At 41.1% G+C, this 25,525-nt stretch overlaps 1 protein-coding gene across 3 annotated transcripts; it reads left to right on the top strand.

Annotated features, from left to right (window-relative positions):
* Positions 1-4,713: 4,713 nt before the first annotated feature.
* lrrfip2 (leucine rich repeat (in FLII) interacting protein 2) lies at positions 4,714-24,327 on the top strand. Of its 3 annotated transcripts, XM_062429984.1 has the most exons (27): positions 4,714-4,864; positions 5,906-6,066; positions 11,611-11,697; positions 12,058-12,120; positions 12,776-12,835; positions 13,032-13,070; positions 13,275-13,346; positions 14,237-14,284; positions 14,392-14,460; positions 14,715-14,804; positions 15,321-15,377; positions 15,774-15,827; positions 15,970-16,026; positions 16,536-16,607; positions 16,934-17,047; positions 17,522-17,563; positions 18,229-18,360; positions 18,823-18,894; positions 19,829-19,999; positions 20,129-20,221; positions 20,656-20,748; positions 21,489-21,590; positions 22,413-22,545; positions 22,755-22,925; positions 23,040-23,119; positions 23,250-23,354; positions 23,444-24,327. In XM_062429984.1, the coding sequence occupies exons 2-27, from the start codon at positions 5,977-5,979 to the stop codon at positions 23,552-23,554; spliced, it is 2,277 nt and encodes a 758-aa protein (XP_062285968.1). In that variant the 5' UTR covers positions 4,714-4,864; positions 5,906-5,976; the 3' UTR covers positions 23,555-24,327. The 3 variants fall into 3 exon arrangements, with proteins under 3 accessions (XP_062285968.1, XP_062285966.1, XP_062285967.1); XM_062429982.1 differs by lacking the exons at positions 12,058-12,120; positions 12,776-12,835; positions 13,032-13,070; ... (9 more) ...; positions 20,656-20,748; positions 21,489-21,590 and having other exon boundaries at positions 23,444-24,058; XM_062429983.1 differs by lacking the exons at positions 12,058-12,120; positions 12,776-12,835; positions 13,032-13,070; ... (10 more) ...; positions 20,656-20,748; positions 21,489-21,590 and having other exon boundaries at positions 23,444-24,058.
* The last annotated feature ends 1,198 nt before the right edge of the window (positions 24,328-25,525 follow it).

Below are 25,525 nucleotides of genomic sequence, written 5' to 3'. Positions count from 1 at the left end.
AAACTATATGGCATATATCATTCATGACAGCTAACTGAAAAAAATACAGTTTTCTATTTGTGTGAGGCAAGGCAGAAGACAAAAACTGGACAAAGAAAATATGAAATGAGTCAAAACTTGTTGAGTTTTTCCAACTAAAATGACTCAGTTGTGAGAGAATTTAGGTCTATATTTATGCTTGATTTAATGCACTGCACAATTAATACACATTTTCACTGCCTTAAGCAACGCTTCAGGCTTTAATTCAACTACTGGACAAGTAATGACCCAATTACCATACCAATACCAATTATTATACAGCCAGTCACTGGGTTCAACCCCACAGGTGTCCAGAGTGCAAGCCCAGAAACATCAAAAGACATCTTTTATGATCCTTTTTATGGTCTACTTGCTTTGCCCATTCTATTTACCCATGATGTCTTTCTCAATGCTAAACGAAGCATCATCTAACAATCTATTGCATGTCCAGCTATGCAGATGGACACTTTGTACAGGCCTTTTCTTTCACAAAATTAAAGAGATTAGTGATCATCGTTAAGCTTTTTCATATGCAATAAGACTTACTACTAATAATCTTTTAGCCTTTTTTCCATTTAGGATGTATAAAATATTCAGTCAGTCTCATTTAGGACATTTGACTGAGTACATTACAGCAGAAATAAGCGTGGTGTGGTTAAGAGACTGGAGAAAAAGTAAATGTTATGTGACTAATTGCAAGTTGCAGGGAAAGGCAACCATTTCCCATGGAGAAGGACTCATTTTGACTATGGCCAGTTTTGGGTGGATTTCTTGCAAAAGTACCTTCTTTTATTACATGTTTATGGTATAATTATGTGGTATCAAAGGGGCATGTCCAAAATACATACTATAAGTATATAAATTGCATGTTATACAAGGGAAAGTTATGCTGCAGGGTTTGCTTATGAGCAATAATACAATGTTTTGTTTAGGAGGTTTTTAAACCACCACTGCTTCAGGTGCATTCATGATTAGTTCCTCCTCTCCGTGACTGACTTTGTACTAATCAGTGTACTAATGAGTTTGGCTGGAATGCAAACTTGCAACCTTATGGTCCTACTTGGCATATGGTAGCTCATCCTGGCTCCAGACAGTAATGAATAGCTAGTTTAACAAACTGACTGTGCTAACCACCAGAAAAACAATGCACATCCGATTGTTTATAGCATCTAATTTGTGTCCGAGGCCCAGGCCGAGCTGTCTATCCTGAAACTCCACCTCCGCTCTATCTGCACAGTCCGAGGAGACTACCCTCCCTCTGTTGCATCCACTCCTTGTGCTAAGTTCCTGGAAGACCACAGGAGTAATCAATGAGTCATGTGTCCTGATTACAACCAACTCCCTATGGGGCATCTTCAAAGGGCTCCAGAGGAGAAGGAGAGAGGGAGCTGCATTGCCCTCCATGGGGTAATTACATGTTGGGGCTCCATGGTTTCTACTCCTTTTCTGTTAAGAGCAAGTCAGGCTTAAAGGCAGACCCGTTAACAATTCAGCCAGTCCTGTTAGCGCAGTAGGAGGCTCCCCCAACCACTGATCACTGACTGGTGGTGCATGCCATCCTAAATTACACTTACAAATCCACCCTTATGCACACATAAAAATATATGATGTAGCACAGTGTTTATTAGTGAGAGTAAAAAATGAGGAGAAAGAAAGGCAAAGACAAAAGATACTACAGAGAAAAACACAGGGACACAGTTTCATGTTTGGTGCAGCTGAGTACACGTCTGTCTATTCCAGGAAAACGAGCCAAGTGTTTGAGTGTTTATGAGTTAAAAGGGGCTGTAAAACTAGACAAACACACTTAAACACTGTCTGGCTACCTTTAGGGCTTTTTTTTCTCCGCAACTTCCGTCCTGTCCAGTGATATTCACACATATTTTGTTTTCTTATGGAGGTATATCTTTTACTCAGATAAAGTTTAAGTCCCAAATCACATGTAGTTTTTTTTTTGTTGCAATTAAACACATTTTTAAATGTCTGAATAGAGCCACCACTACCACACATCAAACGTTATGGTATGTTTATTAATAGATTTTTTTTGTTTATCATAAAGAGTGATGTAAATGTCAGCACTGAAATGCTGAATTGTAATTACTGTAATTACAGTTTGATCTGGGGCTGCATAAGTGAATCCAATGTTGAGCAACTGTTGTCTATTTAGACGTCATCCTTTATCATTATGAATGTGAAACTTGGTTAATTAGTGTTTAAAATGATGACTAAATGGAGCGTTTAACAGGAGTGGTAAAGCATGGAGACTGTGTGGCTGATGATGTCTCTGGGTTAAGACTCCAGTAAGCCCCGTCTGCACAATAGCAAACAGAGAGGGGTGATCAGAGAAAAAACAGTCATTAGCTTCCTGTAATGAGGGAGAATAATACAGCAACACTGTGTGTGTACATGTTTTTGCATGTGTGTGTATTTGTTTCCATGTGACCTGTGCTACGTGTGTCAGCCAGGGGATTCCCATGCAGGCCCTGCAGGTCTTTTGAATTAAAAAAAATCCCTCTTTTCCAGGTGCTTTACTATCTAAAAAAATGTTTTTAAAGGGTACCCACACACTGCTTGCACTGTTTGAATTCTTCATACTGTTGTGAATAGAAATTTTTCTGCTGGCCTGTAACCTAGTGTGACCGTTGGCCAATGAAAATAAAGAAATAAAATGTAGTTATATTTGATCGTTTTTTTCATTGTTCTGACTTATTTCAGACAGTAATTTAATTATTTGTGGCAATAACATGATGTAATAAAGATTACTTTAAATGTTTCAGATTCATTGCAATCCATATAACACAAAAGCAGAGATCTTTGCAATCACATCATCAAAAACTCAACAGTCCACACTGGATAATGTGCTTTATTTTGATGGTTGAAACAATTCTGTGGTTGAGAGTATCAAAATATTTAGTGTACATGGTGTAGCAACATGAAGTATGTCATTTAATTTCTCACAAGCCAGAACTCATTATCCGCTACTGCCCTCTTGTGGACAAAAGGTGGACAGTGCAGCAACCTTTGTTCTCCCCTGGTGATTATCTGTAATGTTTCAGATACGGACAGTATCGTCATGGTTATGGATAAATATAACATTCATTCATGTAAATGGAAAAGTCAGAATCGCTAACTTAGTTTATAAATAAGTCAGAAAATATATGTGGCTGATACACACCAACCGATACAGACACCTTGTCAACCTATGTTGCAGTTTCTAGTGTTTAGACCAAGATTTGGAGTTTTTATTTATTCAGTTATTTTGCCACCAAATGGGTCATCTGTGTGATTTGTTGATAGGTTCTCAATATATAAATGATTTAAGGTACCCTATTTAAGGTTTGATATACCGACTCCTGGAATGTGTGTGTGTGTGTGTGTGTGTGTGTGTGTGTGTGTGTGTGTGTGTGTGTGTGTGTGTGTGTGTGTGTGTGTGTGTGTGTGTGTGTGCGCGCGTGTGTGTGTGTGAAATTGTACTATTAGAGCTAAATAAAGTTTTTCAAAACATAATTTTAAAAAGCTGTACTTTTTATGAACCTACAGCTGGTATGAAGATTAACTTCTGAGCTGAAAGGTGTTCACTTCCGTTGATGTGATTAGCAACCAGTTTGTGATTCATCAGTTTCTGTTGCTGTTGGAGACATTGTTCATATTGAGGGTGCAAAATGTGTAGCCTACACTGTGAAGGATTTAATCGCAAAGATCCAACTCAGACATGTTTTAAGATGTACAGAAAATACCCTATGAATAATGTGTTTTTTCAAAAAAAAAGTTTTAAAAAAAGTAAAAAAGAGGAAACTCACATAATAATAATAATAATGATAATGATAATGATAATGATAATGATAATGATAATGATAATAATAATAATACATTCAAAGTGAGATTTAATTTAATTTTACTTAATTTTTAATAAACAAATAACACATATAGATAATATAGACAATCGTGTATGGAGCAACAGAAATAAAAAGTACATTACAGTGGAGTATTTATACAGCATCCATAATAGCGGCCGTTTGCGTCATTGTTCGCTGAAATAATTTCCATGCGGTCAGTCCCAACAGACCCAGCTGTGGAAAGTCACTTCACATGTAGTCATACAAGCACTCATTCAGTGGAAAACTCTCTCCCAGTCGTTGGAGGTATTTGTTGGGAGAGAGTCTGGCAATTGCCGGAGTAAATTGTTACGACTTTATTGCCGATCACATCCACCCTCATTTTTATTAGGCTATTAGGCTTTATTAGGAAAAACGTTTGGTTCCACAGAAAATTACAGGAGATCAGATCGCAGTTTTATTTGATTAATTTACTTACTCTTGACCCAATTTGTATATTCACAAATCCAAATTCTTAAGAAAAAAGCCAAACTTTCCAGAGCTTTCTGTCCATATCAAACAATACATTTCTTCAATACGCAAATGTGCAAAAACGTATAACTGATGTAATATTTACGAGATATTACTTTTTATTTGTATTATTTTATTACAAACCTGGCGCGTATACACAAAGTGCTGTAAACGTGTTGTATTGTTGTTTCAATAAAGCTTTTTTTTTTTTTTTTTTGAAACCCTCTCCCAGTCTGGTAACAGTTGTCATTCTGATATGTCTGACTGCACTTGAAGGCAGCATCACACCCTAAATTTTCCCAACATCCGGGAACCTTTGGGAGCTCAGCAGTGTGGAAACTGGGTGAGGAGAGCGGCGGAGAGGCGGACTGATGACAGCTGTCAGTGCGGACAAAAACACTACCAATCTCTGAAGAGAAGCTGAATGGCTTTCCCTTAAAACCGCCAGGGGCAAAGGGACAACTCCTCTGCGGTGTCGTGGGTCATTTAAAGGTGTTGCGAAGGTAACTTTCCATATATTCGGCGTTGGGGAATATAAGAGACGGGAGAATCAAGTGCCAGGTCGCTTTCACTGTCTCTTAGCCCCAGTGCTAACTATCCAGCTAGCCTTGGCTCCCAGGAATTGTCTTCGGCTCATTGCTATGGAAAGGACTTGTCTGGGTCGTTTTTGTTAAGCGTTAGCTTCAGCGGGAGCGGGGTAAAACCCTCATGTGGGGTAACTTTTTAATAGGAATGACGAGAGGACAAAATGCTAGTTAGCGCACCAATGAGCTGGCTAGCATAACCTTTTCGTTAACGTAAGATAATTAGCAAGCTAACGCTAACAGGGCAGCACACTGGTGAAACGTTCATGTTAAGTTAACTGAAGTAGTTAATTTCCCTTTTCCCTTAACAGACATAATACAGGGACTCTAACGTTAGTTTTGCTAGTCGGTGGAAACTGTTCAAGTAAATCGGCGGGGATTAGCCCATCAAACGTCAACCGGGAGATCTCCTATCTCTGATCAAGGCGTTTTCTCCACCGGTGTGTACCAGTCAGCTGCTCTTTTTGTCTGGGTGATTGAAATTGTTTGGATATCCATCACCACACATGTCACCGTAACGATCAAGATTACAACAGCCCAGCCTTAACAGTGAACCACCAAGAGATCAGATTAAGCGTGTAACTCATCAGTATCATGCTCTTTGTGGACCTCATCATGCTGTTGTGTTCCAATCCGGATTTATAAAGTGACTGTGGTCCTGCATGTCACATTTCAAGCTGGTTCTTGTCAGCCACAACTGTTTATCCAAAGCTGTTGTCTGTGCCATACACGAGTGACGGTCTGTTTTTGGAGGAATGGAGGATAGAGATAGGGAGTGAGCATTGTTAGTGAGAAGAGTGCATGAAACCTTGTACATTGAAATGTAGTGGGAATTGGAGTCAGCCCAAAAACTTTACTCAAGTTAGATTATTCTATTTGCAATGATCTCCTGGCTGCGTTTACACACAAATAAGTTGCTGTAGCATTTCATTATTTGCTTGTGTCCCCCCCCCCCTCTAGGTATTTGCCTACAGTGCTGTGTATTTTCTGGCTGTGCACATAATCGGTGGAGCTACAGTTGCAGAGGCAACATGGGGACACAAGGCTCTGGAAGAAAGCGTGCCCCTCTTAAAGATCGATTCTCAGCAGAGGATGAGGCCTTGAGTAGCATTGCCCGGGAGGTAAGTTCATCCATCGCACACACACAAACACACACACACTCCTCTATTTCCATTTTGGAGCTTACTGGGATGAATCTCAGCTCTCTTCTTTCTACATTGCTCTTTTCCTCCATTGCTGAATCAATGCTAATGTGTTTTTTTGTTGTTGTTGTTTTTGTGGTTTATCCTCATCCAGTGTAATGGGCTTTTCCAAAAATAGGTAGAGGATTGATTTGTCAGTCTTACATTTAGTTGTGCATTTTTTAATAAGGGGAACTTGAGTAGGCAGTGAAACCATTATCAGCACAAATAGAACGGGCTGATGTCGCACAGAACAGCTTTTACGCTAAAACATATCGATTAATTGTATATACTTTGACATCCTCCCAAATGTGTATTTACATACATTAATCAGACCTTCCTCTCTTTATAAAAATTGACTTGAAGAGACCTAAAGTGCAAGGATGGGGGAAATGTTGATGTTTGTTGTTTTAAAAAAAAAAAAAGAAGCTATACTTAAAACTTCAGTGTCTGTTTTCTGTGGGTGAATATTTGGGACAAGATTTGAATGCACAAAGCAACAGATTGGTAGCTCTTGCGTCACGTTAAGCTTTAGGCATGCTTCCAAAATCCTGCATTCAACAACCAGACAGTCTGTTTAATCAAGCCAAGCGACCCAAAGGTGTACCTCATCTATTATGCAACCAGTTTCTGTAGATTTGAAGTGCGGTGGTCAAAGTTGTGTCAGCATAGGGCTTTCAACGCTCACGCTGCTGATATGTGGACAATCAGGTTCTGCTGGTTGATTTGCGTCTCAGCCCGAGTTGAGTGGAGACAGCTGGTTTGGACCACAGAGAGACTGAGTTGACTCGTAGTGTTTTTATTTGGGGAGGAAAACACAAGCGGAGGAGGGAAGCTGCCTGGCTTGTAACGACTTGCCCCGGGATTATTCCATTTTGTTCCACAGCAGGGCCGCCATTCCTTTGCCTGCTTCCAGAGCGGCGTGGCTCGAACATGAAATGTTGTAGTTTAAAGGTTTTTCATGATTAGTAGGAATATGTAAAATACCTGGGTCGTCTGTGGTTTTATCTGTTAAAGGTTTTTGATCCAGTCAAATTATTTATTGCTTTCACAGGTAGGCATTAAACTCTGGATAAATCAGCTTTTCATAAACATTTGCCTCGAGCGTTTTTTTAAGAATGGTTCGCTTGTGCTATTTGAAAGCTGTGCAGTGCCTCATTCTTGGGCACTAAGCACAAGGCTCCATTTGCACTCTTTATAGTCATGCAGGCCGATCATAGAAACATGAGTCATCTGACCCTCCCAGTCAGGTCATAAATCTGAATCTCTTTGTGGAGCAAAGCAGAGATTAGATCAACTGTGCGGGGAGTTCACAGGGTCAGTGTCTAACTTGTTGCACATCCTCACTCTCCCAAACAAATGTTCATAACACGGCAGCTTCTGCCTCGTGTTGTCTGTGCACGCATACATCTTACAGCCTGCCTACACTTGGCACGGATCACCGCTGAGAATGACTGTGAATTTGAGCCTGCACTGTCACCAGGCTGCTTCTGAGGCCTCTTACATTACCGGTCAGTCAGTCCTTTTGAGTACCAACGCCTTGCTTACAAATCTGACGGCGGCCAAGCGTTCAAATTAGATCACCTCGTACCTGTTGTCACTCAGATTAGGATCTAAGGGAGCCAGAGGTGCTTCAGCTAGGCAATCATTGACTTTCATGTGTGTATCAAGGGGGTGTGTGTGTCTGTGGGAGGTATAGTTCATAGTTCATATGTTTGATTTGTGATATCAACACATCGTTATATGAATGGAAAATGTCACACTTTCTTTTTCCACGTCGGGTTAGGATATTGTTTATGCTGGAGAGAACAAAGCACACATTAATGTGTCTGTCAATAACTGATGGGCACATGGCCGCTGCTGGGCTGGTTCACAGTTTGAGACAATTTCATCCCCTGATAATGCATGCTTTTTAACATATGCTGTTTTTAATAATTAGTTGTCATTTTTTTGTTTTGTTAAAAATATCGCCTGAAACAGCAAACACCAAGCATCGATTAGTTTGATGCAATTTTAATGTTTGCATTAACGTTTGCATAACAGACCAGTGTAGTTCACATAAAGCAGAATGTACAAGCCTGTTTTTAAAGCTGACTATTCATGCATTTCAAAAAATGTACCTATTTTAGGACCTACTGTATGTGTGTGTCTTACAGTTAGTTTTCACATACCTAGAATGCTGTTTGTTTTGGCTTCTTGATCCTTTTTCGACAAAGATTTGATTAAATTGTTGAGTTGACTCAGCGAAAAGTTAAATATTTATCATTTAAATGCAGCTGCCTAAAACATACATTATTTTGAGATTCCTACAAAATAAATTCTGCATTAATTGATTATCAGGATGTTATAGTATTACAGCTGCATATCACCACACTCTAAAGTCCTGCTAGTTGGACTTTAGACTGCAGTAATGAATCAGGAGAGTCTTAACTACACCTACTATTTTGCTTTCATTGTTGGGAAGCCTGTCAAGATGTCCCAGAATCCAGATGTCTTCACATAACGATTTACAATATCAAAATGTTTTGGTAAGCTACTATCATATCAGCACTAGTTGATTTATTCTTTTTTATTTAACACTGTGACACATGTAATTTTGTGCATATAAACAGATTTTACACTCACTGTGGAGTATTAGCTGGTTTATGGTACTCTCTGTGTTAAGACATTTCACTGTCCTGAGTGCTCCAGGTGATCTCACGGTTGATGGCTGGACTGTTACTGCCCAACGTGCTGGAGGTGTGTTTGACGGTGAATTTCTGCTGCTCAGATTTCCCTGCCAGTCCCATGATGTGGCTGTCGAGAGAGAGAGAGCTAAGGCCGGATGGTCCAGGCTATAGATAGGACAGAGACAGAGAGCTCAGCTGTGCTGCTGTGCAGAGCAGGTCATACTGTCAGACAGCTCAACAGGTGCAGAGCACACAGCCAGCCGTCTCTCTTGCTTTCTCATTTGGCCTCTCAGCTTTACTTCCTTCTACTCCTTGTACAAAGTATGTTTCATTGTAGGCTAAAGACACAAAATCATACAGAGCAGTTGTGAAGTCTCACTTGGTAAAACAGTGTTAAAACATACGTCTTTCTTCAGTTTGGTTTTAATGTACTTATGGAAAACACATCATGTGTTGACATTTATTATATTAAGATTATTCAATAATTCATTGAAAATGTAAGATTTGTGTTGTATTTTTATGTAATGATCAGCATTGTTTCTCACTCATTACAACAACTTTGCACAGACTGTCATTGTTTTCATTCATTTCGTATTTTGGATCTTAAGATAAGCTAAATAATAACTATAACACAAGATGGTTATTACACTCCTGTTTAAATAAAATTAGTAGTCTGTCCATCTGAATACAAGTCTGAGTCACAAGTGACTTTCTCTCTCTTTTTTTTATGTTTTCAATATAGATCAACATTTTCCTTTTCCACAGCACTAGATGTGCAGGTTAAAAAACAAGAGTTGAATTTGGCTTGTTGTTCAGCATTAGTATAAAAACAGCATTCGTTCACTCCGGGCTGTTATTGAAACAGGAATAGCCGATACCCGCAGGCTTTCTACTCTGGCATCACAGATAAGAAATTGTTGGAATGCTGACCGTGTTTGTCTGCAGTGAGATACTGTACACTGTACACATTACACACAACATTTATTCATCGTCTTTTATTTAGAGATAACAGGCTAGCCTACATCAGCAAGTGTGCCATTCTTTGTTTGGTGGGATGTTTTTAGTTTCAGAGCATGTATGATATGTTATTGGTGACCTAAAGGCAATGGAAGGATCGTCTGCGCCTGTTTGTCACCTGTGTGTGTGACTCCTCATGGCTGTACAGCGACTCGCCTAAATTAGCTCCTTCTGCTGAGGTGCTCTGTAAAATTAGCCGCTGTTCATACTCTGACTCAGCTGGGGGCAAATTGTGTGATGACTTTTCTTACCACCCCCCACCAACACGCTCGGCACACACACAGGAAAGTTTTATCGGGCCTAGTTTGGCTCTGAGTTCGACATGTTTGTGCTCCATAAGGGTCAGATATTCCGATATCGTTGAATCACCTCCATGTTTACTGACTGAGTAGAGCCACGCTACCATGACTCACTTTCTCTTTGTACTACACTCTCTCCAGTGAGGTCTTGAAAAGAGCCCTCCTGAAACTGATGGTTAGCACATGTTGCTGGTGATGAGGCGTCCCAAGCGCTCACTGAGGACAGGACTACAAAAAAATGTGACTTATTGAGCAAAGCAGTCAGCCAGAGCTCGCTGTACAGAGTAGCACGCTCTGATGAGAATTTATGCTATACAGTGTCTTTAATGTAGCCCAATGGATATATGTAAGTGTGTATATATACAGAGAATGATATGCCTTTTACTGGACAGTGACAGGAAACAAGTAGAGAGAGAGAGTAAGGAGACTGATAAGCAACCAGGATCTGCTATCGAACTGTAGACTTTACAGTTATGTGGGATCTTAAGTGGTAAAAAAAAAAAAAAAATCAGTCAGTAATTTTTTTAATTTTTTTTTTACATATGCACACATGATAACCTACATGTTTTAATGATCTCTAAATGTGTTGATTGAAGAAGTGTGACTGAGATATGTACTGAGCTGAGTTTTAAATTTGGAAGCAAACCTTGAGGTATGTGATGGCGTCACTATCTCTAAACTATCTCAACCACATCTTTGGCATTTCTCCACTGCAATGTCTTGTCGTTTAATGTCTGAAACGTGCACCATCATCAGTGAATCTGTGATAATATTGGCTGATATGTCAACATGGCAGAATTGTTGGTTTGTTTCAATCTTTTTAATTATGTAATGTTTGTTGTTAGCTATTAATAATCAGTCTCTTTTAGAAAAGTGAATGAATCTGATGCTGTGTGTTGCTTATCTCTAAGTTGACAGCGTTTTTATACTCTTTAATGTATTTAGAATATCAAAAAAACCTAATTAATCGCTAAAAATAGGTCAACACTTTTTCAAGACTGAAGGATTCTGTAATCACTCTTCATGCTTATACTGAACCCGAAGAAACCGCTTTTTATTCTGACTTTAGGGAAAGTGAACCAGGGACAAAGTCCACAGCTGAACTTGAAAATGCATTTTTTACTCAGAATGGGGGTTTGTGGATTTTGGCCCCATCACTTATGTACATTGGAATGGCAGCCAGTATGGACTGGGAGAAGAATTACAACCACCAAACCTGTTTCAGTGTACACACATGGGCACGTGAGTTCACAATGTGATCAGTCCTTTTTATAAGCTGTGGTGAAGGAATCAAATAAACCCATGTGCTCATTTCCTAGTGTCTTATGTCTTACAGGAAAGGAAGAACTCGAGTATCCAAATATACTTGTCTTTTTTTCTTTCTTTTTTAACTCAAAACTTTTCCTTTTTTTTTTTTTTACTGGGTGTGTCTACAGAGAACGGCACCTCTACAAGTTTCCATTCACTGCTAACAAGTGTGTTCATGTTGTGTCTCACAGGCGGAGGCCAGGCTGGCAGCGAAGAGGGCAGCTCGGGCGGAGGCCAGGGATATTCGAATGAGGGAACTGGAACGGCAGCAGAAAGAGGTATATAACATGAAACTGCACACACTGGCAAACATGGACTCTATTCCACCCAACGAATGAGCCAGTATGCCTCCCAGTAACTGCTGCTGCTCCCAATACAAATATCTTGTATGGACTGATCATGGGAACTCTGGTTAATTACAGCAATAACTGCCCCAGTGGCTTTAAAAATGTACAAAAATACACCCTGAGAAAACAAGAAATAAAAGTGCTGCATGTCCACAGATGTAACCAAAACTTCTATTCTTGAAGTAAATGTCATCCCGCTTTTTTTTTTTTTTTTTTTTTAACATTTCAGCAGTCTTAAGTGAAGTATGGTTTCATGTTTTTTTTTCCTGGCACTTCCTCCCCTCTGTCCAGCTTTCTTACCGCTCATCAGGCAGCAGTAGCAGCAAAAAATGGGGTCAGATCCACCAGTGGATGGTGAGCAAGCAAGAGAGAGAGAGAGAGCATCGCAGCGCTCTCACTCTACTAACACAGCCTGTTGTGTGTTGGATTGTGAGCCCCGGTCAACCCTGACCGTTTAGCTACACTTGACTCACTGTGCCTCACTGTGGAAATATGCCTCAGCGGCGTATTTGCTTTGGAGACACCGTAATCTGTGACCGTGTGTATTTTGTAGAGCTGCTTTGGCCTTTGACTTTATTTAGTGTGGGTGAGTCCGCATGAGAGGAGGCGGTTTGGGTTTTTAACTAAACTCCTCCAACCCTAAGCTACTTCAGATGTGATGAATGGTTCAGAATGTCTACGAACCACTTTTGCATGGATTTAATCTGCAAGTGTGTCGACGTGGTAAAGAGAACCAGAGATGCTAGTAGCGTGTGTCGTTCCATTTGCTTTTTTTTTTTTTTTTAAAGGTCAAGGTTCTTGTATATCATTAGTCTTGCTATTGTACTCAAAAGGGGATAACATATTTGCTAATGTTTATGACTCTCATTTGATTATAAACAAGTTGTTTTTGCATGGTTTGGGCTTCGCCTAGCAACCGTCGAGCATTTCCGTGACCTTTGACACGCCTGTGACTGAGCGTCTTTACTTTCATTCTATAATGCTGACCAACTTTCCTTCCTGACTCCAGGCTGACACAGAAAAAGCCAGATCCTCTAGTAGTAGTCGCTCCAGCAGCCGTCTCCAGCGGGTCTGTACCCCCCCCCCCCCCCCCCCCCCCCCCACACACACACACACACACACACACTCCCTCCCTCCCTTTTTTTTTTTTTTCTCTGCCTGTATTTCCTTTCTTCTTTCTCCTTTAATCCTGCAGTTAATCTCTCATCACCCATGTTCCTCTTTGTCTGCTTTTCTGCTGTGACTCCGTGTTTCCACATCAACAGGGGCTGGATGATGATGTCATGTCAGTCCGCAGCTACAGGGTGCGTAGATGTTACACCCCCACCAGTGTTATTAAGACCATGCACTCATAGGGGCACAATGATGTGTGAAGGCCATTGTTCTCAATGAAAACACTGTTAAATCAACACATTTTGGTGAAATACTTTTAAGTGGTGCTCAACATAATTTAGTTCTAGAGAAGATGTGTCCCAATGTTTGACTTTCTCTCTGTTTTGTATTTGAAGTCGACCTCATCAGCTATACGTGACTTGGGCTCTAGCAGCAGTCGATCCAGTTCCCGTAGAAAAGGCGGTTTGGTGCGTTTGTGTGTTTGTGTGTGTGAGAGAGAAAACTGTATAGTGTGCTGTTGGCTACATGTTGGATACTTGTATTCTCAGCATGTAAGCAACGTTTAGCTCTGACTAATTTCTTCTGCTAAGCAAAACTAACTTGTGTTTTTAAAGACGCATTTTAGAGTAAACAACTTCAGATAGTGTACTTCCTGTATCCACTTATCGTCAACCGGCCCTCTTTACTCATGCTTTAGATTTTTTTTTTTTTTTTTTTTTTTTTCATATGGGAGATTTACACATGACTCATTAAGTTACACCTGGAAGGAGACACCTCAGTATTTCCCTCTTCAAAATTTGGTATGAGAATATTTTAGCTACTAAATTCCATTTTTTTGTGCTGGAAATGCATTTACCTATTAATCAGCATAGCTAAAAGCAGTCATAATATACCATCAAACACCAACATGTACACAGAAAAACAAAGGACACTGCCTTTAGCCGTAATTCAATGGGATTATGACAAGCTTTATTTTTTTTAATGAAAGACTTCATAAGGACAGTTTAGAGCACCTAAAGTGCTGATGCCTTTGAATTTGTACCTGTTGATACAGAAATAAAAACTAACCTTAAGGCCAGCACCGCATTTTCAACATCATATTTCCTTTAGTTAATTACTCCACACAACTGACGAGTGCCATTAACAAATGATTTGTTAGTCAACTGAAGCTTTGGGCAAGGTGTGGAAAAATAAATGGTTTGCTGTGTTGGTTGATTAAACCTATTGAACAACTAACTTCTTGTTGGTTAGACACATGAAATGTATGAAGTCAGTGCAGACCTGACAGTCTAACCAGCTTCTCAGGTGTTTGATCTATTTCTGATCACATTTCTTGTGACTCCTGTTCTCTCTTCAGTCCGATAGCCTCTCCACCATCTCCACCCTCAAGACTTCCCGCTCCACTGTATGTACCTGTGTGTTGATCATCCATTTATCTCTGCCTCATGCTCCTCTGCCAGTCATTTTGTCTTATTTTAAGTTGTTTGATGTATTTTTTTCTGGGATGAACAGAGTTCTGTGTACAATGACCTGCATGGGTATAAAAAGACTTCATCCAGCTCCTCCAAGAAGGACCTGCTGGTCAGTGTACTCCTTTTAGTGTTATTGTTGTTGCTGCTGCAGCCTCAAGCATGGAGGCACTGTAGTCTAATCTCAGTAGCTTGCTTTGGTGATTTACTGTTGGATCAACTTACCCCTCAACAAGTCACTGTTTATTGCTTGTGAAGTGTCGTGCAGATATTAAATGTATCTGAGACAGAAGTCTTTAACACTCGAGGATAAAATTTGTTATGTCAGTGTTTATTTGAGGTCGTATTATGTTGCTACCCCTCTAGACTGGACTGTACCACGATCAAAGGAATTACAGCACCCTAACGAAGACCAAACCAACGCCTTCTTCCACCTCTTCCACCTATCAGCCACGGGTCGGTTCTCCTCTGTGTTGTCCAACATTAAGCCTTTTACACAGGATCATAGGGTCAAGGCCTCTCTCTCTGAAGTCAGTTGAAGCAGTATATTCCCATCTAGATGGTCTAGTTGATTGAATGTATGCCAACTTAGCTGTTGTATAACTGCAATAACTTATTGTTTGTGTGTCATAGAAACATCAAGCAAAGATGTTATGTTGTAGAAAGTCATAACTGTACTTTTAGAATGAAGTATCTATTCACTTGTAACAGTTGGTCATTTGAATTAATGCAAATTACTCGCTGAATGACGAAGGTGGTGCCCCACCAGCATTTAAAACAGTCGACAGGGACTTCGTCACCTCACCTCACCTCACCTCACTGCACTTCTTGGCTGCAGTCCCTAAATGGGTTACAGGGTCAGCAAAACATTCATCCTGTTTCCACGCACTTTAGCTCTTCAATCCTTCTCCACCTCAACATTCCCAGTACAGCCTTCCTCTGTCCTCTAAACTGGCCCTTCCTCTCCGACAGGCCACCACCTCCTCATCCTCCACCATTGGCACGGGTCTGCCCCGCAGCTACAGCATGGTCAGTCTCTGCCCAGCATCTCACTGCATGCCTTTTGGTTACCTTCAAGAGTAGACGTTCCCCCCTCTCTTGTGGCCACATACATCTGATAAGATGCCCAGGGTGGCCGCCTGGGTCTGCTTATATTTAGCTCCTTGACAATCTCAGCACTTGGCAGAGGCCCGGGGGATTTGTGCGTCAGTTAGATAAGGCAGGTGTTTGTGTGAAGCCAGAGCTTTTGTTGTAGAGCACAGAAACAAATGGCCTACTTCATGTTAGAAATACTGTCTTTCTGTTCACTGCATGACCCAGAGAAAAGTCCTTCTCCTACAACCTACACAAATACTGCGTCATAGGTTTGTTTGCTCCCTCTCGTGTTTTGCTGAGTTCTGAACTTTCTCCCACGTGTGCCCTCAGGCCTCTATTTACGACGACGCCAGCATTTACGGCTCAGGCCACAGTTCAAGAGCCGTAAGTCCTCCGAATGCTTGTCAGTGAGCGTTTCAGCATTGTCACTGCCACAACAGCCTTACTGTTGTGGTGGTGACTTGAGGTCTGTTTTCATGTTGATCCCGTGTCCTGTCATCCTCCTCCTCCTCCTCCCCATCCTCAGCCCTCTGAATACAGCTGGTACTCCTCTGGAGCCAGCTCCACTCGCAGCAGCCCTGCGGTGAGCACCCCGAAAACCACTGCCACCCATGCATGATGTCAGCTAACACCATACACAAGACACCCACTGCTAACAGACCCCCACCCCCCTCCCAATTCACTCCCTCTAGGCAGCAGGCCTGCCTCCGACTTGGGACTGTCACCATGTACCAACTGACTTGCTTTAGGGAAAAATCATGGTTTGACATTAAATTGTGTGAATAAAGAGTTTCTTCTTCAGTGCTGTGCAAGCTAAGAATTGGTTGCAAGTTTGTCTGATCTGACTTATTTATTTTTGGTGCATTTGATAAAATTATCCTAATTGCATGATTGGCGTTACTGTAGGATTACAGGCATTGGAGTGATCTAATGATCTGTGTAATGTAAAGACTGCTGCTGGATATCTACAGATTGCTGTTTGGAGGGGGGAAAATGCATGCGTGTGTGAGAGAAAGCCTCGGGCATTCAGCCATTCCTCCATTACTTGGGGTCCTCATCATGTGTGTTTGTGTGTGTGCGTGTTCCTCTCAGTCTTCCTCAGATGATGACACTGTCAGCAGCGTGTCCCAGGACCGCTTCAGACGAGGCCGCAGGGACAGTGCGGTGAGCTGTAGGGACCGGGCTGTGCACCATCCACACTGTATTATGCTGTTCTTTCACTCTAGTCACACTTGTTGATGATCCAGTAATCAAAGCTTCTTTTTTTTTTTACTGTTGATTTCATTTTGGCATAAAATTAGTGTGGTGAATTGGCTTCAATCACCAGCTAAAAAATAGCTGAATGGGTAATCTATTGAGTGTCACCGTTTTCATTCTGTTCTCTCTTCTATGTTGTCTTTTACTCTTTTTTTTTTGGTGCTCTCCCATTCTCTGTTTCTCCTCCTTTTCCTCTGCTCTTCATCCTTTGTGTGTGTGTGTGTTGTAAGCAGTCGTCTGACTTCTCGGACATTAGTGAGTCGGCTGCTGATTATTTCAGCCGCTCCAACCGAAGGGGCAGTATTGTGTCCGATCTCGATGATTTGAGCATCCCAGATCTGGACGCTGTAAGTGGCGGATATGCAGCGAGACATGCAATGCAACAATGAACGATGAATGGTTTTTAATAACTGACGCATGATTAAAAGTAACATTTTGGTTTTCAAAACTCATCTCACAGCCTGTTTTTTTATTTTTTTGTATTGTTTTTTTATTTTTTTTTATTGACAACCTTACAAATGAGTGCATTGGCACACGGGTTGCTGGTCTGGATGCGAGTGCTGTGCTGCAGTGTGTGTGCAGCAGCATGGACTTGGAGCTGGTAAATTATATTTTAGTAAATGATGTGGTGTGATCGATTCAGACTTTAACGTTCTGCACAATCTGTGAACATGCAGCACTTACCCCCGACTCACACAACTCTTTGACTAACTCCCCAATTTACAGATAAGGAAACAACTACGAGCATGACCACACAGGACGCACGCTCCGTAAAAATAGTCTTTATCTCATTTTCTAATGTTTTCTCCTTTTTCTTTCAGCTGGATGAAAAATGTGACAAGCAGTATACAGATTATAGTCGGGTGAGTGCACCGTTTATTTGCATTTTACTGCTACTTTGCTTCTTTTTCCAGAAGCTCTCACCAAAAAAAACAACAAATGGGTTTCCATTGAGAAGTTGTGGTACTTGGGTTTTGAAACTCAGTAGCTACATATAGGGTCCCACAGTGGCTGATTTCCTCAAGAATGTAAGAACAAGCCAGGGCTGTGTGGAGACCACAGTAGAGCTAGACTGATTTGTATTTTGCGGTCTAAGCGATGCTATTTTTTGTGCAAACCTTCTGCTCACTTCAACTTTCACTCTCTACCACATCGTGAATAAGCAAGTGGGAACAAGATATATTATGATCGCGTCGTTTTAGAAGTCAGTAGGTTAAATCGTATACAGACTTATAAATTAGTGCCTACTCTGCATGGATTGTCACAGTTTAAGCACCACAACGCATCAACAAAGAAGTCCAGCCTGGCTTTTAAACACACAGCCTGTGGAGACTGTGAGCTAGTTAATCAAGTTTATAAAGCTTCAGCTCAGCATGTGATGGTGACAATGCCTCCCTCAGGGGGATTTGAATAGGACAGGGTCATTAAAGAGCCCTGCGGTGTCAGGTGATGGTGTTAAATGACATATTGTGTCTGTGTGTGTGTGTGTTTTTTCTAACTGTGGTTCTGTGGCATGATGTGTTTCCAGCCGTCTTCCCGCTGTGCCACCCCAGGCCTCTCAGCAGCCACCTTGGCATCACTGGGCGGCACCTCGTCACGACGGGGCAGCACAGACACCGGCAGCGTCTATGACCCCGACACCAGTCTGAGTGAACTTAGGGTAAGGCCTCCACTACAACCAGTGGCATATTCTATACATTTAACTGAATAAAATGAATTCATATAAAGTTTACCCAAGAATTGAAGAAAGCTTTTATTTGTTTATTATAGTTCTTAAACTCTAAATCACATTTATTTTTGAGCATTTTATGTTTACAGCTGTTCCATCTGCATATGAACCTCCCACAGCATTGCCTCAGTTTGTACCCTCCCTGCTGTTCTGAGTCTCTGCTTTAACAGTTTTTCTTTACGTATGCACGGGGACGACTGGATGTGTCCTGCGAAGCTGTTCCTTATATCTGGGTGTGCAGGTCATGTGTATGCCAGCTGGACTGTGTTTGAGATGGCGGCACGGGTGCTTTGTTATCTCTCCTCCTTGATAATCCCCCCCCCTCCCATTTCCCCACACACCCCCTCTGATGCCCCAATTCACCCCAACCAATTCCTTCCATCTGCTCTACAGGATATCTATGAACTAAAGGACCAGATTCAGGATGTAGAGGGGCGATACATGCAAGGGCTTAAAGAGCTGAAGGTAGAGGGGCTTGGGCTCACAGCATGCCTTCTCTTGTCCTCTGGGAGCAGTATGGCGTCACTAACCCACCCCCCCTTTGCCTCCCTACTCATACCCCTCTGTACCCCCCTCCCTTACTCCTAACACCACAGCCGTGTCTTTGCGTGCTCCCAGTCTGAATTGCGTAACGACCCTTCCTTTTTTTTTTGCATGATCTTTCCCGCACTTCCTGTTTTGATTCAACTCACTTGGTCGTGTGGCCTGAAAATGAAGACACTCCCACTATTCTGCTGGGCTCAAAGTTGTAAGAAGAAAAGTAACATGCTCCACCTGCTGACAGATAACAGTCACGGTTTGACTCACTCAGGCTTTCATTGCCACGGTGTTGGATGGTTTTCTGGTTTGACTTCAGTAGCATCCTGTTACCTTTGGGGGAGAAAAAAAAATGTCACCTTGAATATAGTAGTTTACTAACAAACCTGACTCCCGGCTCCTTGGTAGAGTGTGATACAGCTGACACACTGCGGCTAGATTACTTCCCACAATCTTGTTTCCTGGTTCTCTTGTAGTTCTCTCTTTCAGATCCTGTTTTCACACTATCATCGCCTTGTTTCACTCCTAGGAGTGACTCAATGCATATCTTTAAATGTCGTGTGATCAGTTTCATTTCTTTCATTTATATATTAGTTCCAAAAAGCCTGCTTATAAATGGGCATGTGCTAAAAAAAAAAAAAAAAAGTTGAAACAAAACTATTTAACCTCCTCAATCCAATCAATCTTACATTTTAGATATTAGGAAAAACTTTTTAGCGTGTTTGGTGTTCCGTGTTCTGCACAAACTAATTCTTTTTGTGCCAGATATAAGCCCACCTGATGCATGTAGGTGAGCTGTGCTTTTTTTTTTTTAATCAGTTTTACTCTACTCATTAACATGCACCCCCACCCCCCCTACCAGGAGTCACTCGTAGAGGTGGAGGAGAAGTATAAGAAAGCCATGGTATCGAACGCACAGTTGGACAACGACAAAGCCAACCTCATCTACCAAGTGGACACACTAAAGGACGTCATAGAGGAGATGGAGGAGCAAATGTCAGAGATGAAAAGGGAGCTGCAAGATAAGTCGAAGGTGACATATGGAGCAATCGGGGATGTGTGAAGAAGCTTATTAACACACCATGTTAGAAATATTTGCACATTTAATGTAAGTACATTTCTGAATATTGATGTGGCTTTAATGTTCTCGCTCTGGTTTCAGGAACTAGAAAGACAAAAGCACACGTGTTCAGTTCTGCAGCATAAACAAGAAGAACTGAAAGAGGGAATCCGTCAGAGAGATGAGCTTATAGAGGTATGGCTGCTCCTGCATTGGGAGAACAAACTGTTTGTGCCAGTGTGACAACATCAGACTTAACTTATGTCAACACCTTGACAAGTGTTGGTGCTTCTGTGCAGGCTGCAAACTAGACTCTGTCCTGCAGGAACCTGATAAGCGATGATTGGCACTGGCCTGCCTCTAGGTCCTCATTCTCTGTCCCTTCTGACATTCAGCTCCGTCTCATTGTCCCATCTGACTCTGAACATTATCTTCCATTCCTTTCCCAGCATTTTCCTCATGAAAATAGTGTCTTCCCTCCTTGTTTCATCCCTTTCTTTCTCTTTCAGTGTTTTCATGTATGTGGTTTTTTTTTGTTTTTACTTCTTCTGTCTTTGTTCCATTCAATTGTTGCTATTGTGTTTTTCTCTTGTATTGTGTCATCTTGTTACTGCTCAACGCCGCTCCAGGAGAGCCAGCGAATGCAGACTAAGTTAGATGCCCTCACCAGGGAGGTGTTTGACCTGCAGGAAACGATAAACTGGAAGGACAAAAAGATTGGGGTAGGAGGTCCCACACGGGTGCTCTGACAGATGATGAGAGGCAAAGGAGCTGGTGGTGCAGTTCAGCCTCCAGACAGAAAGTGTCCATCCAGCTCTTTTGCCTTTCATGCTGTCTCTGCATGATGGAGACCCTTAGGTCTTAGGCATTAGCACCCACCTGGACCCATTCACAGTTTGGATTTTTGCATGTCAAAATAACAGGGTTCCAAGTTTGATCCTGTAACCTGAGCTAACAGTGAAAGTGTGCTGGCACAGTGTTAAAGCTTGCAGTGGACAGTCTGTGAAATAAAAATATCAGGATGTAAAAGAGAAATGTGCATCATCATAAGTGAGTACATATTCTAGCATGACATGCATGTTTCGTCTGTGGATCAGTTCATTTGTTAGGTAATGAAGTCAGATCCTGAATAATGAACGCATCATATTGTAGTTATATGTAGCTTTTAAACGGAGTGCAAAATCAGAAAGAATGACTTCCCTCCTTACAGACACTCATTAGTCCCTGTGCTCTACCTCTTCCTCTCCTCTTAACTCCTTCCCTGTAACTTCTCCTGTGAGCATGCAGGCTTGTCCTCATCTGTGTGTACTGTTTGTTTCTCCATCTACATGTGCACAGTGCATGTTTGTGCATGGAAGATGGGCTGTTTGCATGTGATGTGGCATGTCCGTCCAGAGTCTATCCAACTTCTCCTCTGCCTCTTCTCCTCTCTTGTCTTCTCTTCTCTCGTCCGTGTGGCCAGGCACTAGAGAGGCAGAAAGAGTACTTTGATTGCATTAGGAATGAGAGAGATGAGCTCAGAGATGAGCTCGCTGACATCAAGGGGAAGGCCAAAGCAGGAGAGGTAGGTCCTCCTAAGTCCCACAAGAAAAAAAAAAACAAGCTTAGAGGCATGAGTTGCTGGCCAAAAATGAGTCGTGGCCGTAAACTTACTTTTCTAGCTTTTCCTTCTGTTGGAAGCCAGTTTAATGCTATCAAACCTGCTACTGTGTTCTTTTTCATTTTGCCTTTCTGTTTTTCTTCTCATTTTTATTCTTCATGTTCTTGCCAATGTTTTCACTACTTGCTGGCTCTGCAAAAACTCATATGGTACCATTATGTTAATCTTACGTTTACCATGACTACAGTGCAACCATATCAAATTACTGTTGGATTTACTTCTCAGTGAGGGTATGCATTTAAAAGCCGCTCCATGCAGTCGCCACGGTAACCTACCACAGAAGCACACACACAACAGTCGGCATCTGCCATCCTGTATTCAAGTGGTACAAAAACTGCTAAAATGGTCAAGAGCGACTGCACAAACAAGATTCAGGAAGAACTTTAACAATATTAGATGAAATCCGAGTATTTTAACAAACTTGTTCAAACACAGCCACAATACAACTTTGAATTCCTTGTTATGATTAAAAGACCAGATGTCTATTGTTTGTGCCTTCAGGCTTTGATTGCAACATTATTTCCTAAGTACTGAGCTAAGTACTGTATTTACATGTTTGTCTTTTAATTTCTGGCAACATTTCAGCATCGACTTAGTGTTCAGACATTTGTTTAACGTTCTGTATCACGGCCCTGTTTGTTTGACCTCTTAATGGTAATGAGGAGGGTAGTAACATGGCAAACAAACGCTGGTGTCCTGCTCAGTATCTGTGTTCCCTCCTCACAGAAACACGGGCTGGTCATCATCCCAGACGGCACACCAAACGGAGATGTCAACCATGAGCCTCTGTCCTCAGGGATCACTGTGGTCTCCCAGGAGGCCGCCCAGGTGCTGGAGTCAGCAGGAGAGGGCCCGCTGGGTGAGTCAGAGACATGAGCTCAGAGAGATCAGAGTATTTACTCAGTCTAACTCTTTCAAACAGCTTTACTTTGCTTTAAGGATTAGCGGATAGTGGTTTATTATCTTGATTAGTAATGGAATATTAAGCTCCATTTACATTTATCTAATTTCATCTGCGTGTTGTCAGTGAATTGCTCTGGTAAAATGTGTTTTCCTGCTGTGTTGAAGATGTCAGGCTACGGAAGTTGGCAGAGGAGAAGGATGAGCTGCTGGCTCAGATCAGGAAGCTGAAGAATCAGATGGAGGAAGAGAGACAGAAACACTCAAAGATGGACAGTGCGTACACAGACGGGGAGAAGATGGAAAACGGTACAGACCTACACCTTATTGAGATGCAGAGTAAGTTGACTGTCCCTACCTCGACCTTAAATATGGATCTACATACATGAAATTACCTTTTTAACATTTTTATTCTGTATTCACAAACTCGCTGATGTCTGTTTTCCTCTTTAGGAGATGCCAACAGACAGATTAGTGAATACAAGTTCAAACTTTCTAAGGCAGAACAGGAAATAGGTACAATGGAACAAAATGTAAGTTAATGAGAAAAAACTTCACTATATTTCACATTAAATTATAAAAAATATGATACACAGAGATCAGTAGATGTCAGTTTGAGAGCACTAAGTCACCAGTTTGTTCTCTTTTTGTGTTTGTTTTCAGATTAGCAGACTTGAAGGGCAAGTGTCCAGGTACAAATCTTCAGCAGACAACTCAGAGAAAATAGAAGATGAACTAAAAGCAGAAAAGAGGAAACTACAAAGAGAGGTAAGGATACATAAGGTGTATTTTTATAGCGTGAATCTTGATCAGGCTGGATATAATATCCCCCATCTTTCCCCCCTCTCCACACACAGCTGCGCACATCTCTAGACAAGATCGAGGAGATGGAGATGACCAACAACCACCTAGTAAAGCGCCTTGAAAAGATGAAGGCCAACAGGAACGCACTTCTGTCACAGCAGTGAGGCAAGGCAGCATCACCACAGAAGCCCTTAAACTCGCACCTCAGACCTCTGACTGCCATATTGCGCCTGGAGCACATTTCCTTTTTTTTTTTTTTTTTTTCAGCTGTAACACTTTAAGATTTGTAGCTAACCAAAAAACACTTACAAAACTTGTAGCACAGGCAAAAAAACGGAACTGTCTTTTTTTTTTTCTTTTTTTTTTAAACAGGAAGTTTGTTTCGTCTGGCAAGCCGCCGGTATTTTCAGTGGAATGACTCAGAAACTTAACTAATAAAACTATAAAGTTGCTGGGAGATAAACCTGAGGAAATTTCTCTAGTCACTACTTAATTTTTTCAGAGCTTTGTACTACATCATGTTATCCACAAGATTTTATTTCTCTGGCTGGGTGCTTGGCTGTATTTAGTTTTGTTTTTTTTCGTTGTTTTTTTGTTGTTGTTGTTTTGTTTTTTTTGATATGTTGCATGAATGAGTATAATGATGCTTTTAAACTATTCAACCCTCACGGCTGCTCCTCATGGCCCCTGCACCTTCCCAGCTTCCCCTTACACAGTGAAGTGCCTTTTCACACTATTCACACTAGGAGACTGGGGATCTGCACCGCTCGACGAAACAATAATCGTTTTAACAGGTACAGAATGATGTATTTAAAAAAAAAAAGGTGCAGTCATCGTTTGAAAATATATAGAACCAACTGTGTCTGCTGCGGTTTCATTGAAATGTTTCAAATATTTAAAAGATTTCTTGAAAATAAATGTGTAATTTACAGAACTATACAGTATACAATGTGTATCCTTTCCATGATGTAGTTTTGCATTTATTTAACCCTACCTGTTGTCTTCCCCGTCAACCGTGCAACTTTTGTCTTCCTGGGTCAGTTTTATCTTGTTAGACTGTTTATAAAGCAGAAAATTATAAACCCAATTCTGTGTTAGACCTTTTTAGCCAACTCCATTCCAACTTATTACCATTAAGTTTGACACTTATTTTTGGACATTATGGTCAATAGGCCTCATTTAAATGAAATCGTAGCTCATTTTATGATTTTTAATTATTTCAACTAAATTTAAGATCCGAGGAAAATATGTTGATGGCTTATCAAAAAATATTTGAATTGGGCAGCACGTAATCACACCTGTTGTCTTCCCGGGCTAAAATTAACCCGGTTTAGCAGTTTTTTTTAAAGCATAAAGTATAAATTATCACCCAATTCAATGAAAGTAGTGATGATTATACTTGCAAAGGATGTAATATGAAACCATCCACATGAACCATCAGGCAATTAGACGAAAGAAATCAGTATTTCTGATATAAAAACCCATTTTTAAAACGAGGACAACAGGAGGGTTAAATATTTGAATCAGTATAGTTAAAATGTGAGGTGTGAATGGTATTTTTTCCAAAGTTAATACCCAGTAATATTTCAGAATATTTAATCAGCTGCTATAAGGGAATTTTAAATGTCTGTCGGAAAAGAAAAGGCCAAATTTTGCCCCTTCAAATCTGTAGTTTGGCTCTTTATCCTCTTCTGTTTCCAGACAAGTTAATCTGTGACTGGAATAAGGATACAGGCGTAGTTAGGGATTTCTGTGACGAAGTATAGATCATGGAAATACAATTTTGCAGGTTTCCTTCACTCGTGGAAAATCTGTAGGCGCTGTAGAATGTAATATTCCAAGCTTATACAGGCTTTAGGAACTTGTAATTGTCTCTGAGGTATGTGGAAACACAAATTCAGGTGTTAATTTCCTTCATGCTGAGCTCTGATCCCTCAGCTCAGAGTCTCAGACTGACAGGGGAAGAGTAGATGTAATAAAAGTTAAGCCCGGTACGCTGCCACATTTTAGGCATCGTTATGGGACTCATGACCCAATTCTATTTTTCCTGGCTCCGTGTCCAGAGTCTTACTTTTAGAAAACCATGTGAAGGCTTGGCACTTATAGATAGACCATTCAGAGCCAGGATTTCCTCT

Source organism: Scomber scombrus, chromosome 12 (genome assembly GCF_963691925.1).
Source record: "Scomber scombrus chromosome 12, fScoSco1.1, whole genome shotgun sequence".
NCBI classification, from domain to species: domain Eukaryota; kingdom Metazoa; phylum Chordata; class Actinopteri; order Scombriformes; family Scombridae; genus Scomber; species Scomber scombrus.
This window is presented reverse-complemented; position numbering and strand designations above follow the sequence as displayed.

Coding starts and splice junctions, on each gene's coding strand:
- lrrfip2 (XM_062429984.1), top strand. CDS start 5,977: ATGGGGACACAAGGCTCTGGAAGAAAGCGTGCCCCTCTTAAAGATCGA. Junction 11,698..12,057: donor TGGAACGGCAGCAGAAAGAG/GTATATAACATG, acceptor CCCTCTGTCCAG/CTTTCTTACCGCTCATCAGG. Junction 14,805..15,320: donor CTTCCACCTATCAGCCACGG/GTCGGTTCTCCT, acceptor CCTCTCCGACAG/GCCACCACCTCCTCATCCTC.